The following is a 20,525-nucleotide window of genomic DNA, read 5'->3' as shown; positions in this document are numbered from 1 at the left end:
TCTAAGTGCACACCATGCAGCTTTTCAGTCTAAACACCCCCTTACCTGTGAAAAACCCCTACAAACTATATGTTTTCTGAAAGTGCACACCTGTAGCTATTCAGCAGCGCCATTCTTGCTTTCCTGCATGCAGAATTGTGGACGCAGTTCTCCGTAGAAGTTTGCGGTTTGGCCTGAAATAAAGAAAAAAAATTATCCAAAGTTAGATTTCTCCCCGAAATTGCAATAACAACTAAAAAAACTGCCCAATTTAGCCCCAAAATATATTCTATTTACCTTTATCTGTTTAGTTGAACATCTTTTGACTGTATAGCTTCATCTGTATTCCTGTGAATCTTCGAGTGATGTGGGGAGGTGGTGAAAGGGAGTCATTGCCCCCAACGAGTAATGACAACCGGCGGGGGCAAGAGAAGGGAGCGCAGGCCTGGTGCCCCCCAATTGTTGCACCCTAGGCAGGTGCCTCTTCTGCCTACCCCTAGTTCCGGCCCTGGCATTAGCTAAAGCATCAACATTTGAAAAATGAAAAGAGGGACAAAAAGATTTGGTGTGCGCAGCGCAGCAATTTTTTTGTGCATGCCCACTTTTGTGGCCCCAATTTCCACACCCCATTTTTAAAAAAAATATAATTGAAATGGCGGGATCAGACGCAAATGTGCTATACCCTCATACTGTACTATCTAATAAAAATAAGATAAGGCAGTCAGTTATAAGTGAGTTATAACTATGTACCAGTTTTGCCCCCCCATACACAATGCACCCTTAGAAAGTGCACCCATAGACAGTACCCCCCCATACACATTGACCCCATAGTCAATACCCCCATACACAGTGCCCCCAATTGCCCCCAAAGAGAGTACCCCCCCATACACAGTGCCCCCAATTGCCCCCATACACAGTACCCCCCATACACAGTGCCCCCAATTGCCCCCATACACAGTACCCCCCCATACACAGTGCCCCCAATTGCCCCCATACACAGTACCCCCCATACACAGTGCCCCCAATTGCCCCATACACAGTGCCCCCATACACAGTGCCCCCAATTGCCCCCCATACACAGTGCCCCCCATACACAGTGCCGTAATCTATTATGGAAATGCGGGACATTCATTGAACTATCCGGAACAGTGGGATGCGCTATAAAAAGCGGGACAGTTGGGGGGTATGGCTAAAGAGGTGACGTGAAATAATTAATTATTGCATAAGTTGCATAGCACCACAATTCTGAAAAAAGCTGAATGCCTGCACCAAGAACAAAATATATATTGCCCAAAATAAAGGCCTCAATATCTGCATTTGAAAGCTGAGCTAATGAGTTGTGAATTCGCCAGTTTCTCTCCAACCAAAAGAGCTATGCCATCAGAACAATACTATTACTCATAATAAGGAGAAAGACTACAATTAGCATAAGTGTTAAAATGTAAACTCCCATCTACCAACAAACTATAACTTTCTTTTCACTACTGCAAACAAAGACCCTAACTGTGCAAAAATAATAAAAAACAATATTCCATGGAGAACTAATACTGTACACTAGTAAAACCTAAAATGTCACCCAGAAATACATATAGCCGTAGCAACTGCCCTGAAACACTAGTACTGCCCTGTACACTAGTAAAACCTAAAATGTCATCCAGAAATACATATAGCCATAGCAACTGCCCTGAAAGGGTAGCTTATGAGGTGTCAGTAAAAAAAAAACCTTGTGGCATCAGCAGGGGAGATGAAATCATCCGCAGGCAAGATGAAACATCATGATCATCACGCGCCACAAATTTTTAGGGGCCCAGTCCGTCACGCAACACCTCAGTTGGCTATACATAACCTTACATAACATTTTAGGTAAAAAAACACCCAAACTAACCACGACATAAAATTCTGACCTGAATACATAAACCATAAGGCTACTATATTAATTTTGCACAGAGCGGGATGCCAATAATTATTATAAATTCCATCAGTGCACAACAATTTATTACCCTTTCAATAGTGCAGCCGAGTATGGTATATTTCAAAACATGGTTTGAAAAATAGTCCGGGGTTGCGAGGGCACTTAGGGCAGTAGTACCGTGTATCTTGTCTTATACCCCTTTTGCGGCACACTCTGCAAGCTTTCTGGGCAAACACTTTTCCAGGTGTGGGTGGAAGCGTATCAATAAAGTGCTTCCCAATCAATCGGGCCACATTGTCACTAGGGGGCATCTCAGGCACTGTCTCCTCTACACCACTAAACAACAGGGCAGGGATTATCTGCAGCTGGTATTTATAGTAGTATAATTTGGGGCCTGGTACTGCTGCCTTATATACAACGTATGAATTTCAAAGGGCCATTTGAATTAAGTTTATACCAACTTTTTTGTACCAGGCCTTAGTTTTTCGAGTGGCATTATAATAATGTTGGAGTTGATCAGTTCTGTCAACGCCACCCATGTACCTGCTGTATTCCCTGCTACAGAGAGGTTTTGTTTTAGGGGGGCTACCAACTCTCCATACCACAGTTACTGACTCATCGTGGATTGTCGTCAGCATGAATACATTTTTTGTGTCATAATAATTTATGCCAAGGAGCTCATCATTTCTTAGGGCATAAACTTCTCCACGATTAAGTTTTTTGCAGACCAGATCCCTGGGCAATCCCTTTCGGGTACGATTTATAGTGCCACAGTCTGGAGTATCTAAACAATATAGGGCATTGGACAAGGGGATACTAGAGTAAAAGTTATCCACATATAAGTGGTAACCTTGGCCCAAAAGTGGAGAGATAAGCTCCCATACAATTTTGCCACTGACAGTCAAATCAATGGGACAACCAGGGGGGTCTAATTGGGAGTCCTTGCCTTCATAAATCATGAAATAGCTGAACTCCCTAAAAAAAATACAACCAAGAACAATCAGAAACAATCAGGAACAATCCAGAACAAGCAAAAAAAAAAGCAAAAGCCAGTAGATGCAACACACAAATAAAAAAAAGCAACACACAAATAAAAATGCAATAAAATCACTGAATATACAAAAAAGTGATTATGACCGAATTACTATTGAAATAAAACACAAGCAAAGTTCTGTAAATACAACCAAGATCAATAAGCAAGAACAGTAAATGAATAGGAACACAAATCTAAAATGCAATGAAACCACTGAAAAATGCAAAATCAAGCTAACACAAGCAATATAACTAATCAAAGTACAAAGTACAATGCAGAATTGAAAACTCACAAAATCACTGAACAATGCAAGAAAAATGTGATTATGCCGTGTGACTTGCGTTCAGGCTACCTGATCACTTGTCACACTGCAAAATCAAGGTAACACAAGCAATATAACTAATCAAAGTACAACACAGAACTGAAAACTCACAAAACCACTGAAAAATGCAAGAAAAATGTGATTATGCCGTGTGACTTGCGTTCAGGCTACCTGATCACTTGTCACACTGCAAAATCAAGGTAACACAACCAATATAACAGTAATAAAACTACAACGCAAAACTTAGAAATTAGAAAATCACTGAAAAATGAGATTATGCCGTGTGACTTGCGTTCAGGCTACCTGATCACTTGTCACACTGCAAAATCAAGGTAACAAGCAATATAACAGTAATAAAACTATAAAGCAGAACTTAGAAATGAGAGTAATAGAGTAAAACAAGTAATAAAACAGAAATAAAGCGCAATGCAGAACTGAAAAAGCAATGAAACAAATAAAATCAATAATACAAAACAAAACTGATGAAACAGTGATTAGTGTGTAAAGGCTAAAAATGAAAATTAAATAAAGACAAAGTAATGTGTGCACAAATGCAAAAGGAGTGTGTGTATGTGTGTGAGTGTGTGTATAGGTGTGTATATGTGTGTGTAAGTGTATGCCTGTGCAAAAAAAAAAAAAAAGTAAATACAGCAAAAAAAAATTACAATAAGTGTGATGTGTAAATGTTCAAAATTGGTACCTGGGGGCAGGCAAGGCAGATCTCAGCGCTGGAGGACCGCAGGGGGATGCAGGCAGGCTCCATGAGGCTCCACGATGCTGCACAAGTGAAGGGGGCGGCGCCAGGGGGGGATTTAAATACCCCAAGCAGCAGGCACGTCATGATGACGTCGCTGCGACTTGGGGGTCACACAGGGGCGATCGGAGGGGGCTGAGGAGGAGCAGCGCCGGTAAGCTCGTTGCCTAAGGGGTTGTGAGCCTGGCAGCGCGTCTCTGCACTCGGATTAATCAGCAAGTGCAGAGAACGCGCTGTCTTAATGGGAAACGTAGCTTCTACGTGCTTGGCATATAGCGACTTTTTATGCCAGCACATAGAAGCTACGTGCTTGGCAGGGAAAGGGTTAAGCGCCTCTTCTCCAGTGTAAACAGACCCAACTTGGCCAGTCTTTCATCATAACTGAGACTTTCCATACTCTTTACCAACTTAGTTGCCCTTCTCTGGACCCTCTCTAGCTCAATAATGTCTCGTTTGAGCACTGGAGACCAGAACTGGACAGCATATTCTAGATGGGGCCTTACCAGCGCTCTCTAAAGGGGAAGAATAAACCCCTCCTCCCGTGAATCTATACCCCTTTTAATACAGCTCAAAACCTTGTTTGCCCTTGCAGCTGCTGCCTGGCATTGCTTGCTACAGCCAAGTTTATTATCTACAAGGACTCCAAGGTCCTTCTCCATTATGGATTTGCCTAGTGCAGTCCCATTAAGGGTATAAGTGGCTTGCATATTTTTACATCCCAGGTGCATGACCTTACATTTATCCACATTAAATCTCATCTGCCACTTAGCCGCCCAGATTGCCAGTTGGTCAAGATCCTGCTGCAAGGATGCCACACCCGGGATAGAATTGACTGGTCTGCAGAGTTTTGTGTCATCTGCAAACACTGATACATTACTTATAATACCCTCCCCCAAGTCATTTATGAACAAATTAAACAAAAGTGGACCCAGTACAGAACCCTGAGGGGCCCCACTGAGAACCTTATTCCAAGTAGAGAATGTACCATTAACAACCACCCTCTGTACCTGATCCTGTAGCCAGTTTTCTATCCATGTGCAAACAACTTCACTAAGACCAATAGACCTTAGTTTAGAAAGCTGTCGTTTGTGGGGAACGGTATCAAATGCTTTGGCAAAATCCAAATAGATTATATTTACTGCATCCCCATTGTCCAGCTTCTTACTTATCTCATCATAAAAAGCAATTAAATTGGTCTGACATGACCTGTCCTTCATAAAGCCATGCTGATTACTGCTCATAATGGCATTCTCCAGTACATAATTTTGTGTGTGATCCCTTAACAAGCTTTCAAATAACTTGCCCACCAGGGATGTCAAACTTACAGGCCTATAATTGCCAGGCTGAGATCTTACTCCCTTTTTAAATATAGGAATGACATTCGCCTTCTTCCAATCCGTGGGTACCATACCTGATGAAAGCGAGTCTGAGAATATCAGAAACAAGGGCCACTGTAATTCTGACCCTAGCTCTCTCAGTACCCGAGGGTGCATTGCATCTGGCCCAGGTGCCTTGTTTACATTTATCTTGTGTAAGCACCATATCCTGTGTCAACCACTGTGTAGTTGGAGCTGAGGCAACAGTGCAGCTATTGGGTGGGACTTGGCCCTCTGGCTTCTCTACTGTATACACAGAAGAAAAGAACTGGTTAAGCACATCTGCCTTTTCTGTATCCGCTGTAAACCATATTGTTACTATAACTCAATGGGGCCACACCCTCAACCTGCATCTTTTTACTATTAATATACTTAAAAAACTTTTTGGGGTTAGTCTTGGCCTCTGCCGCGATGCGCTCCTCATTTTCTATCTTTGCCTTCCGGATTGCTGTTTTACAACACTTGTTATAGTGTTTATATTCATTAAACGCAGCTACTGTTCCCTCTGACTTATATTTCTTAAAAGCTTTCCTTTTTTTCCCTATTAACTTCTTTACCTCAGTGTTAAGCCACATAGGGTGATTCTTAACATTTCTACTTTTTCTTATTAATGGAATAAATTGAGAACAGTAATGATTTAATATCATTTTAAATGACAACCATTTCTGCTCTGTGTTTTTATCAGAAAACTTAATGCCCAATCTATGCCCTGAAGCACTGCCCTTAAGGAGCTAAAATTTGCCTTCCTAAAATTCATTGTCTTTGTTGCCCCTGTGTAAATTTGTTTCCCGCACCAAACATCAAATTAAATAACATTATGATCACTATTACCCAGGGGTTCAACCACTTGCACATTTGCTATACGTTCTGGGTCATTAGAGAACACCAGATCCAATATAGCATGGTTCCTGGTTGGCTCCTCAACAACCTGTGTCATAAAGTTGTCATGCAGCAAGTTTATAAACTTGTTCCCATTTACTGTCCTGGCAGTACTATGGCTCCAGTCAATATCAGGGTAATTAAAATCCCCCATTATTATCACTTGCCCCAAACTAGAAGCCTTTTCTATTTGCAACAGGAGCTGAGCCCTCCTCCTCTTCGCTTACATTTGGGGGTCTTTAGCATACCCCTACAATTAATTTGGTAGATTCTTTACTATCTGTGAGAAGCTCAACCCATAAGGATTCAGCTCCCTCTGTTACCCCCATCACTTCCTCTTTAATATTTGCTTTTATTTCTTGCTTAACGGACAGACACACTCCTCCTCCTTTTCTTTTGCCACTGTCCCTCCCTCCCAATATTAACTGCAAAAAAAAACCAAAAACAAAAAAAAACCCCATAACCATTAAACATATAAACAGTAATGTGTGAGGAAGTGTAAGAATATTTTGTATAACTTGTCCAGGATATAAATCCAACACCTATATAATGAATAAATATGCCAAAATTACATAATGCAGTCATTAATGCATTAAATGAGTATTGGAAAAATGTTGTATCTGTTTTTCTGTGCTCCTCATAGATATATTTGCATTTTTTTCTCCACAGGTGTAAGCCAAGATCTACTTGATGTAAACAACTTGACACAGTGGAAGCCTATGCTATATGCAGTTGGATTCTTGCACTCAACAGTTCAGGAGAGACGCAAGTTTGGCCCATTGGGGTGGAATATCCCATATGAGTTTAATCAGGCTGATTTTAATGCTACTGTACAGTTTATACAGAATCATCTTGATGACATGGATATTAAAAAGGTAAACACTACTTATATAAGAAGTATAGATTCATCTATCTATCTATCATCATGGACTTTGAGGACCAACAAATGTTCTGGAAATACCTGCCTGTCACGATTACGGCACTTCAGACGCACGTGACTTTAGGCGTGGCTGTCTAGAGGGTCCCCTGCTCAGTCTCACACACCTGGCACCCCGGTCAGACTAGCGGCACAGCACCCCAAAGACCAACCAACGCTCACACACTCATACACAACTTGCTGCCACCACTCTCATACTTCTTATACTGGCGATGAGAGATGCCAAGCACACTGGTAGAGAAAGGGTTAATGTAAAGAACCGACACACACACTCTCCTTACCAGCAGTCACAGGGTTAATCAGCATACAGAGGGCTAAGGCACACGACTCAGTTACACACTCGGAGGTTAGGTACGTTTTAGAGCATCAAGGACAAACTTATTAAATTTTATATTTAATATTATAAAAAGTATAACAGTGCGAGTTAAAACAGGATGTTACAAAAAAAGGACATACGATAAAATAAGTACAAACAGTTTAAAATAAAAGGGAAAAACATAGAAGCCCTATACTGTACCAAGCAAAGTCCTTCTAGTCCTGGAGGCAAGGGGAAACCACAGGATAAACTTCCAATCGAAAATTGGTCCTCCAAGTATATCAGCGTATAGTCAGAAGAGCTGACTATTTATCCCAGTTTGCAGGGGATCAGGTAACTGGACACTCCCCCCTCCCTCAGGAATGCAAGGGGTGTCACCATTAGCAGGACACAGTGTGAGTTTTATGACCCCCTGAGTGTATGGGACTGGACCTATGATGAAAATGACCATAACTCCTTGTGGGAACATAATAGAAAGATGAAATTAGATTCATCAATTCTAAATGACCCCCCCGGTCCCATACAGACTAAACATCACTACTGTGTGACCTGCCCCTGCCCAGATACTCCTATCTGCCAAACCGAGTGCCCAAATCCAGCGATGTTTGGACCCGTAAGAAAGGCAATCGTAAATGAAACATATACTCAGGTTTTGGTACCTCTAGTATAAATAGTATGGGTTCTGGGACAATAAATGTTCGTGAGGTTGGGTTATGGTGTGACCTCCACATCACCTATGATGGGTTTTGATGTGAACTCTAATTCACCCCCATGTGGGCTTTCACTCCCCCACATGGCATGGCCCTTATCAGCCAGGGATTAGAGTTTGGGCATTCCAGGATGTGAGGCCTTTACACATGGCTGGTTCCAGACCCTAGTGACCAGAGGCCTGTTATACATCTGTTCCTGTCACAGGGGGAAGATTTTTGTGATACCTTGGCCTGCTTGATTAACCCTTACAGGCCTATATCACGACACTGCCACTTAACTAACATTTGGAGTCTCACATGTAAAACATTATTTGTGCTTATCCAGCTTAATTGTGGAAAAATAGCTTCTTTCATATTTTCCTGAGATCTCGCTGGATTGCTGTGAGAAATATGTATTACATTGGGCTTTAGCCCCAAATACTTTATAAACAGTAAGAGGCAATGGTACCTGACACCACAGACTTACCTTACCTTAAGGCCCCCATACACGGGCCGATAGAAGCTGCCGATATCGGTCCCTTGGACCGACTCGGCAGCTTATCTGCCCGTGTAGGGGCAGAAACGAGCGGGCTGGCTGACTGATATCTGGCCTGAAATTGGCCAGATATCGATCGGCCAGGTTAGAAAATCCAGTCGGATCGGGGACCGCATCAGCTCATTGATGCGGCCCCCGAACCGACTGCCCCTTTGCCGCCTACATAATCCGATCGGATTCTTTTTTTTTTAACTTCAAGCTCCCCGATATCGCCCACCCGTAGGTGGGGATATCGGGGGAAGATCCGCTCGCTTGGCGATCTCGCCAAGTGAGCGGATCTTACCGTGTATGGGGACCTTAACGCATTGTGTAGATCAAAATGAATTTAAATGTTTCTGTGCCCCACCTATTGGTAGATAGAAGAATAGGTAATACATACTATTAAAATCGGTCCCATTTTTCTATTAATCTGTAGTAAATGAGTTTCTATATATGAGCAAATAAGAAATATAACTAGAGCAAATGTACACACAAATAAAACACATTGTAATTATTCTTTAGATGCCTGCTTTATGAAGCATATTTTTTTTAACAATGTCTTAATTAGTTTTACAGTATCTGCTTTGTGTAAAGCCAAATATGTTCTTTTATACTTTCAGGGGGTGTCCTGGACAACAGTACGTTATATGATTGGTGAAATCCAGTATGGTGGAAGAGTAACTGATGACTATGACAAACGGCTACTAAACACGTTTGCCAAAGTCTGGTTTAGTGAAACTATGTTTACCCAAGAATTCTGTTTTTATAAGGGCTATAATATCCCTAAATGTAACACAGTAGACCATTATCTTCAATATATACAGGTAAATAAAATCCACATTACCAATAAATACAATGCCTGTTTGGTGCATTAATTTCCAGATTATGTTCTTATCTTGGTGATTGTAAATTTCAGTTGCTTTGTATTTAGGGCTTACCTACGTACGACACTCCAGAGGTGTTTGGCTTACATCCCAATGCTGATATAACATACCAAAGTAAACTGGCAAAAGATGTTTTGGACACAATCCTTAGTATTCAGCCCAAGGATAGCTCAGGTGGAGGTGGTGAAACAAGAGAGGCAGTAGTTGCCCGACTGGCTGATGATATGTTGGGGAAATTGCCTGCTGATTACATTCCCTTTGAAGTGAGTAAATTGGTAACACAAAACTATGTTTTTATTATCTTACATCAGTTATTCCTGCATTAGTTTTATAGTTTTATATTGACAAATATAAAACTATGCATCATGTAAAAAGCCATGACTTATAATAGATTTTTCTCAGTTCTGTTTACCTTTTTGCACAGACATAATAGTACCTTAATGGTTTGTAGGGTATAAGTGATCTACTTTGTATAAAATTAATTATTTTTAAAGGTCTGAAGTTTTGTTGATTGCTACTTTTGCAGCTGTTACTGAGACCAGAAACATCTCAAGTTCAAGTCCATAAACAAAGAAAATAAACCAAATTGACTTTCAGTTTTTGTATACAAAATAAACTACCTACCACGCTTGCTACCCACATAATTATATGTCCAGATTAACCTTCAGAATACTTCCACTTCCACGTTGGAGTATTTAAAAAAATATATATTATAATTAATTATAATTCAGTTGTAAGAGGCAATATCTCTTCATTTAAAAGTATATAGATTTTATTTTCTCCACTTTCTCAGATGTTTAGACAATTAGTTTGCATCCTCTTCTCATTGCACCCAAAAAAGATGAAAGTACCCTTCTGAGAGTACCATTGCTTTCAAAATTGACATCACCATATAGCTGCATTCTTTAATAAACACCCCTTGGGAAATGTCCCCACATCTCTGTACAGGTATAGGACCCGTTATCCAGAATGCTGGGGACCAAGGGTATTCCAGATAAGGGGTCTTTCCATAATTTGTATCTCCATACCTTAAGTCTACTAAAAGATTAATAAAACATTGATTAAACCGAATAGTATTGTTTTGCATCCAATAAGGATGAATCTTAGTTGGGATTAGTTACAAGGCACTGTTTTATTATTACAGAGAAAAAGGAAATCAGTTTTAAAATTCTGAATTATTTAATTCAAATTGAGTCTATGGGAGACAGGCTTTCCGTAATTCGGAGCTTTCTGGATAACAGGTTTCCGGATAAGGGATCCCGTACCTGTATAAGAATTATCTCTCCACTAAACTCGTCAACTGCTTCTTCTTTTACATTTTTTCCACCGCTGTTTCCTTACCTATTTCCTATTTATTAGGGAATAGTTTTTAATTATTTTTCAGAAAAATACAACATTTTTTTCCAACTATTAATTTTCTTGCTTATTCAAAGGGGTTGTTCACCTTTAATTTAACGTTTAGTATGTTATAGAATGGCCAACTTTTCAATTGGGCTTTATTATTTATTTTTTATCGTTTTTGAATTATTTGCAGCCTTTTTCTGACTCTTTCCAGCAATGAAATGGGGGTCACTGACCCCAGCAGCCAAAAAACAAATCCTCTGTGAGGCAACAGTTTTATAGTCATTGTTACTTTTTATTACTAATTTTTCTATTTAGGCCCTCTACTATCCATATACTAGTCTTTCATTCAAACCACTCCCTGGTTGTTAAGGTAAATTGAAACCTAGCAACCGAATAACTGCTAAAATTGGAGAGCTTCTGAACAAAAAGTGAGATCATTAAATAATTATTCCAAATAATTTTTTATTGTGTTTGTCAAGTAAAATAAACCACTTACACTAAGGCATAGAGGCGGGTCAGACAATATATGATGAACAGATGGGATTTTTAAATGTCTTTGTAATGGGTATAGATGTATTAATAAAAAAGGAATTTGGTTTTATGTTTAATTTGAAAAAACCCACAAATAATAAAAAATGAAGACCAATCGCAAATTGTCTCAGAATATTAGTCTACATCATATTAAACATTAATTCAAAGGTGAACAACCCCTTTAACAAGTCAGTTCATGACCAATTCAGTTTTCAGTCCAACAGCTAGTCAGCTTTTTTTCTTATATAGGTCAAAGAACGACTACAAAAAATGGGACCGTTTCAGCCTATGAATATATTTTTAAGGCAAGAAATTGACAGAATGCAGAGAATCATAAGTTTGGTGAGAACAACCTTAACAGACCTAAAACTTGCCATTGATGGTACCATTATAATGAGTGAAAACCTCAGAGATGCTTTGGATTGTATGTATGATGCAAGAATTCCTGAGCGTTGGAAAAAGGTAGATATTATTTCAAGACAATCTTCCTTAATTACCACAGTTGGTTTTTTGTTAATCATAGTAACTTATTTTAAAAAACACATTTCCATCAACCTCTTATGTTTAACTTGCTGACTTTTTAGTTGATCCATAGGAAGGCATAAAACCCCATCTGAATCCTCTCCAATTTGCATCAGAGGGGGAAAAATGTCCTTGTGCCAGTGCAACTGATGTAGGGAGAGAATACCATACTTCACAGTCCCTATAAAATTCCTTTTCCGAATATTAGGATGGGTCCTCCTTTCTTCTAATCTGAATGGATGTTCTTGTCTGCTAAAATGACCTACTAGTCCCCTTATATATTTATAAATAGTTACCATGTCTCCCTTTAAGTGTGTCTTCTCCAGCATACACAACCTCAACTTGGACAGCCATTCTTTATAAATGAAACTTTGCATACCGTTTATCAGTTTAATTGCTCTTTTTTTACTCACTCTAATTCAATAATATCCTGTTTAAGCACTAGAGACCAAAACATATTTTAGATTAGGTCTTACCAGTAAAGAATAACTCCTGCAAATATCTACCCCTTTTAGTACAGCTCAAAACATTGTTTGCCCTTGCAGCTGCTGACTGGCATTGCTTGCTACAGGCAAGTTTACTATCTGTAATTTACAAATAACCCATTGCCCGATTAAGAGTATTAGTGGCTTGCATATTTTTATATTTCAGGTGCGTTACCTTACATTTATCAACACTGAAATCTCATTTACCTCATCTGCTGCCTAGATTGACAGTCTGTAGAGATCCCTTATACAAAGGTGTCAAATCCTGGATGGAATTAATTGGGCTGCATGGTTTTGTGTCATCTCTAAATACTTATGTTAAATAAATGTTAGTTACAATGCCCACCCCTAGGTTACTAATTAACAAATAAAAGTGGTTACAATACAGAATACTGCAGAACCCCACTCAGAACGCTACTCCAAGTAGAGAATGTACCATGGAGTGTATTCCATCAGGCTTTGGTTTACATTAATTTGAAGTAAACATTTATGTACCACATACTGTTTCAGCCACTGACTTGATTGAGCCAAGCCATTTGTGCCCCTATGCAGCGGTGTAACTTAGTTGCTCCAGGCCCCCCTGCAGAAAAATTCTCGAAGGGGACCTTGACTCCGACTGCACCACTTTATTTAAAGATAACATGAAAATTTAAAGAGAAAATTAAACATTAGCACAAAAAAGGCAAAACATTTTGAAACCCTTTTTTTGCATTCTTGAAACAGCGCTTTCAATGTTTGCTTCCATCCAGTTTAATTATGGAAATCAAGGCATTTGTAACATTTGTAACAAGGATAATTTGAATGACTAATGCATATAAATCTGAAAAAGTCCCATAAAGTTAAACTCACCACTTGCACATGCCCCAGACCTTCAGCTAAGGGGAATAATCGCAACTTCATCTTGACAAACGGGCTGGCAACAAAACCGGACTGACGTAGATATGCTAATTAAAAATATGCTATTTATTTAAGAATTTAATACATCATAGTAAATTTCGCATTTCATGCCAATGCTGGGCACTTAATCATGGGCAAATGTAACACAGGCATCTTAAACTATTTAAATTAATTTTAACCAATCACAAGGTTCATAGTAAAGCTCCAATCACATAGTTTGTAACATTGTGACATAGGTTCAAAATAATACATACATAAATACAAAAAACATATACAAAATGTACATAAAATGTATAGTGTTTGACAAGGAGGCCAAAAAGGAAGAGCCAATTCCTTCACTAAATTATAGTGTATTTGGTCAAACATATCCCTGGGCCAGTGGAGAATACTAGGACTAGGGCCAGATACTGGGACTTAGGAATTGTGTGAACTATTAAATAGGGGATTTCCAAGCCATAGGGGAAGATAACTCTACGGGCAGCGCCAGATTTCTAATGCCCCCATTCATCTCCCCCCCACCCAGCGCTGGCGCGCATGCGGGACCAGTAAAAGTCCCATAAATTCGGGCCTGTCTACAAGTCCCTACACACCCTTTATTTTAAGGACATTTCTTAGGAAAACTAAAATTCTCACATTAAGCAAATTGAGTATATACAACTGAGAAAATAGAATAGCACTGTTCCCAGAAACATTCAAGTGACACAGTGGCATATAGATTATGAGGTTTAGGTTCTTTTAGCTTCTTTTACTGTATAATTCTTTTTTTATCTGTCAACATCAGTTGATATTGTATAGAAGCATTTATTTATCCTATACCTGTATATAAAAAACTGTTTGTTTTATTTTTTCACTCTAGGCATCTTGGGAATCAAGTACCCTAGGATTCTGGTTTACTGAACTTCTAGAGAGAAACAAGCAATTTTCTTCTTGGATTTTTGAAAGTCGCCCAAATTGTTTCTGGATGACAGGATTTTTTAATCCTCAGGGATTTTTGACTGCAATGAGACAGGTAACGTGAAACTGCAGTTTTTATTTTATACCACATTTCTTTGTTAAAAAACTCTATTATGAAATACTTTGTTTTCACTGTTTCTCTTACTAGGAAATAACCCGTGCTAACAAAGGGTGGGCATTAGACAGTGTGATAATATGCAATGAGGTCACCAAATGGATGAAGGATGATATAACAGCACCAGCATCTGAGGGTGTCTATGTTTATGGCTTGTACCTTGATGGAGCTGGCTGGGACAGACGAAATCTTAAGCTGATGGAATCTAAGCCAAAAGTATTATTTGAAATAATGCCTGTTATCAGAATATATGCAGATAATACATGTAAGTAGAGTGAATGCCTGTATGCAGCCTGTGTAGCTTTGCAATTTTTCCTCTATGCAATACATTATTCGTTAAATATCCACCAAATAAACAATCCCCAGAGTGCAGTTTCGGATGTAGGAATCTAGATTCCTTCCCTCTTGCATATATGTCTGACGAAGGTTCCTTGTGGGGAACTGAAATGTTGGATAATAACCTGTTTCACTAATCTAATTGTGTAAATTCCTGTTGAGTGCTGTTATTTGGACTTGGTCTATATATATATACTGTATATATATATATATATATATATCAGCCCTTGACAGACAAGCCTCACTTGTGTTAAACTAAGTTCTTTCTTCATACAGCTGGGCATTTCCATATTGCTCTAGCCACCTTGAAAGGCAGAACATTTCTTGATTACTGATTTTATTATTTAAAAGAAGAGCACCACATCCATAGTCAGGCTTGCTTTCAAATTTACATTCAAAGTGCTACACACACCCCACCTTCCTTTCCAGTAATCGTTTAAAGAATAAGTAAATCTTTTTTTTTCTATCAGTAAAATTACTCTAAACAGCCTCCAGAATTACCTACCTTTGTCCCAGATGTTAATCCTTTCCTTTGCTTCCTTGTGCAGCGTGAAGCCCCACCCCCACTTCCTGTTCAGTTCTCTCTTTAATTCAACAACCTGTTGTCAGAGTGGAGAGCCTGGAGGCAGCAGGAGCCAGTCTGTGCATTAGCAGGGTTTTTTTTTTTTTGATGAGAGACCTGTACAGGAAGTGGGGGTGGGGCTTCACTCTGCACAAGGAAGCAAAGGAAAGGATTAGCCTCTAACCGAGGAACCAGGTCAGACAGAATGCTGGGACAAAGGTAGGTAATTCTGGAGGCTGTTTAGAGTAATTTTACTGATAGAAAAAAAAAAGGTTTACATATTCTTTAAGATGTCCTTGGCAACAAAACCTGTACTAAGTGGCAGAGGCACTGGATGAATGGCATAGAATACCCTAAGTGAGCACAGTGCTTGGACAACAAAAGAAATACACTTATTGCAAAGATAGAAAGATATAAATGGATTCCTGCTCTATTCTAATGCTTTGGTGAATGATTCACACAGGCAAACATTTTATGTGCTTGATGCTGAACAGGATTGATAATCAAGGTGCATTATAATTTGAAGGTTGGATCCTCGTAAGTCATTGCATTTATTGTTTTATTTAATAATTTTTTTAATTTTTTTTTCCATAGCCACAAAAGACAATCGATTCTACTCCTGTCCCATTTACAAGAAACCAGTCCGAACTGACTTAAATTATATTGCTGCAGTTGATCTGAAAACTGTCCAGTCTCCAGACCATTGGATATTGCGGGGTGTGGCTTTGTTATGTGATGTCAAATAATTCATCAGCCTTTTTCCCCCAAATTGATATTTGTTAATACTTCTTTAAAATTATTTTTTTTGTTGTCCCCTTAGCATTACAAAACCTTGTAATATGTTTAAGATAAGATAGCACTGTTTGCTCCCTTTTCTATTGTTTTTATTTATAAAACACTTGAGAAATATATATGTTTATATAGATACTATGACTTTTTGTAGTTTGTTATGACATATGACTGTGTTTCACACTACATTATCCTGGAAAAAGCCTAAAAAAGAAAAATCATGGACGCTATTAGAAAATCTTAGCACATTTTAAACCACAGACAGGATCTATAGGCCAATAATACTAAGGTGGGGAGGGACATTGGAGTTTTGACCTTAGTAGTTTCAATAGTATCTGACACAATGGCTGTTTTAGCAAGTCTTTTTTTCCCTTTTTATTTCCCTTTACACCCCTATGCCTCAGAGCAATATAATAGTTTTAAACTGCAGATTCTAAACAAAAACTCAAGGATGCAATGGCCATGGAAAGCAAGCATGGCTTATTAAGCAAACATTTCTTTGTGGAGGTCCATCTGTTTTTATGTATGCTTTGGGCAGTGTATTTCTCATAAATGACTTTAGGAAAGATTGACTGGCATATTGGCAGTGTCACACTGAGGTGTCTGGGGCACACCAGGAAACCTGACCTTAAGGGCCTGCAACCCCCCCCCCCCAGTATAAAATGATACCCACAAATAAATATCAAAATTAACACCCTAGTAACAGTGACACATTGAATTTGAAACAGATTTTTTTATATAACTTTAAAAAATGTTAATTTGTTTTACAGATATGGGATCCCTTATCCAGAAACCTGTTATCCAGAAAGCTCCGAATTACGGAATGCCTGTCTCCCATAGACTCCATTTTAATCAAATAATTCAGAATTTTAAAACTGATTTCCTTTTTCTCTGTAGTAATAAAACAGTACCATGTAATTGATCCCAACTAACTATAAATAATTCTTATTGAATGCAAAACAATCCCATAGGGTTTAATTAATGTTTTATTGATTCTTTAGCAGACTTAAGGTATGGAGATCCAAATTACGGAAAGACCCCTTATCCGGAATACCCTTGGTCCCGAATATTCTGGATAAAGGGTCCTATACCTGTATATAAAAAATTAAAGCTTACAAAAATGAAGTATGAATTAATATGTGTAAGGAATGGAAACAGATTTCGTCACTTTAGTAATGCTGCAGCAGACAAAAGTAGGCTTCAAACAGTAGTTTTTGGTTTGCCACTTGGGAATTTGTGCCAACTTCAAGCTCCTCACATCTGCTCTGTAACTACTACTAGTTTAAAGTGTTCGTGCTCCCAGTCTGCTGCAGACAACTTTACAGAGCCGCACCCCCTACTTTGGGGGTAAGTCATGCCGGGATGGTTTATGTGAAGACGCAAGTCTGCTCCACTACCTCAGTACAGTCTGGCTGGGTGGACAGGCTAGGATGCTAATAAGCTGCACCTGCCACACATTACACCTAACATTATCTGGACAGGATGTGGCATGCCATCAGTGTAACCTGGGCCCACCCAGGCCGAGGCCCTCTGGGTTTTTCCTTGGTGCCCCAGCAAGCCAGTCTGACCCTGCATATTGGGACTTTTTGATTTAAACCATATCCCTCATGTGCCATTAACTTTAAAAATAACCTAAATGGACACATTTTTAATATATATTCATGGCTCAACAAACACATTTTTAACATCATCAAAGCAAGAGTCATACAATTTACAGTTGTTTTTTTTAAATTAAGTTGTGCCTAGACTCAAAAGAAACACCCTACAGCAATAATTGGACTTAGCCTTAGTCCGGTTTTATTCCTGACCCTACTATTTTGTTTGGACAGAAAGTAGATAATTTAGGGCCTGTACATCAAAGGACCAGATTCACTGATAAAAATTTAGCATAAATTTTTCTAAATGGGCAAATAAGCTGCAACTTTGTCATTCCATGTACAAGCAGAAAATTATCTCCTTCTTGGCCTAGATTGACACCACACTATGCTATATCTGCATGTAGGTATGCTGACATATTTGCTGACATATTCCTACAGTGTACCTATGCTGTATGGTACAGATATTGATCTACTATTTTTAGGTTCAGTCTTCATTCCAGTAGGTACAGACCTACAGGAAACCCAGCAAAAACCTTGCCTGCCCCCCTTCCTACCTAAGTGATGCCTGCTCAGTACAGGCTGTTATCCAGATAGCTCGGGACCTGTGGTTTTCTGGATAATGGGTCTTTCCATAATTCAGATCTCCTACCTTAAGTCTACAAAAAAATTATTTAAACCCAATAGGAATGTTTTCCTCCAATAGGGATTAATTACAGTATATCTAAGTTGGGATCAAGTACAAGGTACTGTTTTATTATTACAGAGAAAAAGGAAATATTTTTAAAAAATGTGAATTATTTGATTAAAATGGAGTCTATGAGAGATGGCCTTTACTTAATTCAGAACTTTCTGGATAATAGGTTTCCGGATAAGGGGTCCCATACCTGACTGTGAAAGTACAAGCGTGGTTGGATAAGTAAGAGGTACCCCAGCCCTCAGCTCTGTCACCAGATTTAAAAACTTCTGCCTTACACAGTGCCTCAGGTGACTATATAGAAATTAGAGTATAAGATTTAATGTATGTGTTGTTGTGTACTGGAATGCAGTACATAGTATTTTCATAAAAAAACATGACAGTACGTTTGGGTAGTTTTGTCAGCCATCAATATAACTAATAATGTTTAAGAAATGTCATGGCAACTCAACATACCTCCCAGATGTTTTTCACGGGACAGTCCCGATTTTAACAGCTCAGTCCGCAGTCCTGGATTCTTACTGAAAAGTCATTTCCCTTTGATCTCCTGCACTAAAGGCTAAAAAAGATACAATTCCCCCCATGACCTAACTAGTCACTTGGCCTTTTGTTTAACTTCCTTTGTATCAACTTTTGAAGGGGATAAACTTGATAGATTTAGGCCCTTTTCACATCTTTGCCTAGGTTACATCAGCCTATAGTGACCAGACTTGCAAAACTAGTATCCAGTGGATAGTTTATGGTACTTGCTGTACCATGTTTCAGATAAAAAGAAAAAGAACAGGTATAAAGGAGTTATATAAAGGTATAAAGGAGTTATCCCTTATAGCTTAACCTAAAGGATCTGCACTACTTCACCTGTATGTAATTTCTCCTGTAAGTAACCTGCTTAGGGCAAAAACAGGTGCAATAAATATTGCATACAAGTTGCATGGTAGGAATTTGAGTTATCTCTGTGGTCAGGATGAAAGGATTTTTATTTTGCCAGTTCCTTTTTGTAACATTCTCTTTAGACAATAAATGAAAATGATACTGCTGACATCTAGTGGTCTTTTAGCACAGTAAGCACTCGTCTTTTAAAGTATTTCATGTGAGCATTTCACCAAAGATTTATGGGCAGATTTATTAACATTTGAATTCTAATTTTTACTGGAATTCAACTTTTTTTTTGGTGGCAAGTTGCAAATTTGAATTTAAGTTACTGAAACTCAAAGTTTTGAGATTTATTAAGCACAAAAAAGTCTTGAATATAAACATTTAGCATCTAAAAGCTTGCAAGTTCATGTAGAATGTAATGAGAGCTGTTTTTCAATTTGAGCTTTTGAGTTTAATTCAAAAGTTTGGAGAATAATGGGTAGAGTTTTTTTGAATTAGGAAAAAAAAGAAAATTACATTTTTGACAAATTGGCCTCCGTAAGTAAGGTAATTTCCATTGTCCAGAAAAAGGTTACTTGACAAACACCACCATAAAAAAAGGGGCAAGTTGCTCTGAAATTGACCACAAAAATAAGTATTTAGAATAGTTGTAAGCGTTGTATTCCTTTGAAGCAACTTTTTGTTTGTAAGCCTTACTAATGGATATATATTAGCTTTTGAAGTACAGACACTCTTTTTTTCTGTCTGTATTAAACATGCTGTGTGTTTTGTCTGCCAGGCCACACAGCCTAATTCCAAGTCATCTTCACTGATGGCATATTCCTAAACCCAGTCTCAGTCTCTTTAGTTCCCTCTCTCTATCGTACTCCGGCTCCTTTGCTCTCTTACACACACAAACAGTTGCCAGACCCTCTCACCATCAACATCATCTTTGATTTGCAGGATTAACTTTTTAAAGGGTAGCGGCCATTTACACACCTAGCACTGAATTTTCTTTCTGGGTGTCATCCATCACCCCTTGCCAGATTCTTTTAGGCTCTCTCACACACAAGAAAGCCAAACAGTGTTTTCAAGCACACATACATCTGATTTGGATAACCTCACCTCACATAATCCCACATCAGACAATATGAATACAATTTTTGAAGGATGGCACAAGAAATCAGCAGAATTTAGATTGCAAAGCTACAAATGCCCCTGACAATA

At 38.7% G+C, this 20,525-nt stretch overlaps 1 protein-coding gene across 3 annotated transcripts in view; it reads left to right on the top strand.

Annotated features, from left to right (window-relative positions):
* The window catches only part of dnah5 (dynein axonemal heavy chain 5), a 251,633-nt gene extending 235,346 nt beyond the window's left edge, over nt 1-16,287 (top strand). For all 3 annotated transcript variants that reach the window (XM_031903686.1, XM_012965451.3, XM_031903687.1), the window contains 7 exons: nt 6,925-7,130; nt 9,353-9,556; nt 9,664-9,879; nt 11,741-11,953; nt 14,252-14,404; nt 14,498-14,729; nt 15,957-16,287. In XM_031903686.1, the coding sequence (XP_031759546.1) occupies nt 6,925-7,130; nt 9,353-9,556; nt 9,664-9,879; nt 11,741-11,953; nt 14,252-14,404; nt 14,498-14,729; nt 15,957-16,108 (1,376 nt within the window). In that variant the 3' untranslated portion in view covers nt 16,109-16,287. The remainder of the gene's footprint in view (nt 1-6,924; nt 7,131-9,352; nt 9,557-9,663; nt 9,880-11,740; nt 11,954-14,251; nt 14,405-14,497; nt 14,730-15,956) is intronic.
* The last annotated feature ends 4,238 nt before the right edge of the window (nt 16,288-20,525 follow it).

The sequence above is a fragment of the Xenopus tropicalis genome, chromosome 6, assembly GCF_000004195.4.
Source record: "Xenopus tropicalis strain Nigerian chromosome 6, UCB_Xtro_10.0, whole genome shotgun sequence".
Classification (NCBI taxonomy): Eukaryota; Metazoa; Chordata; class Amphibia; order Anura; family Pipidae; genus Xenopus; species Xenopus tropicalis.
The sequence above is the reverse complement of the archived record's forward strand: the minus strand, read 5'-3'. Positions and strand labels throughout refer to the sequence as shown.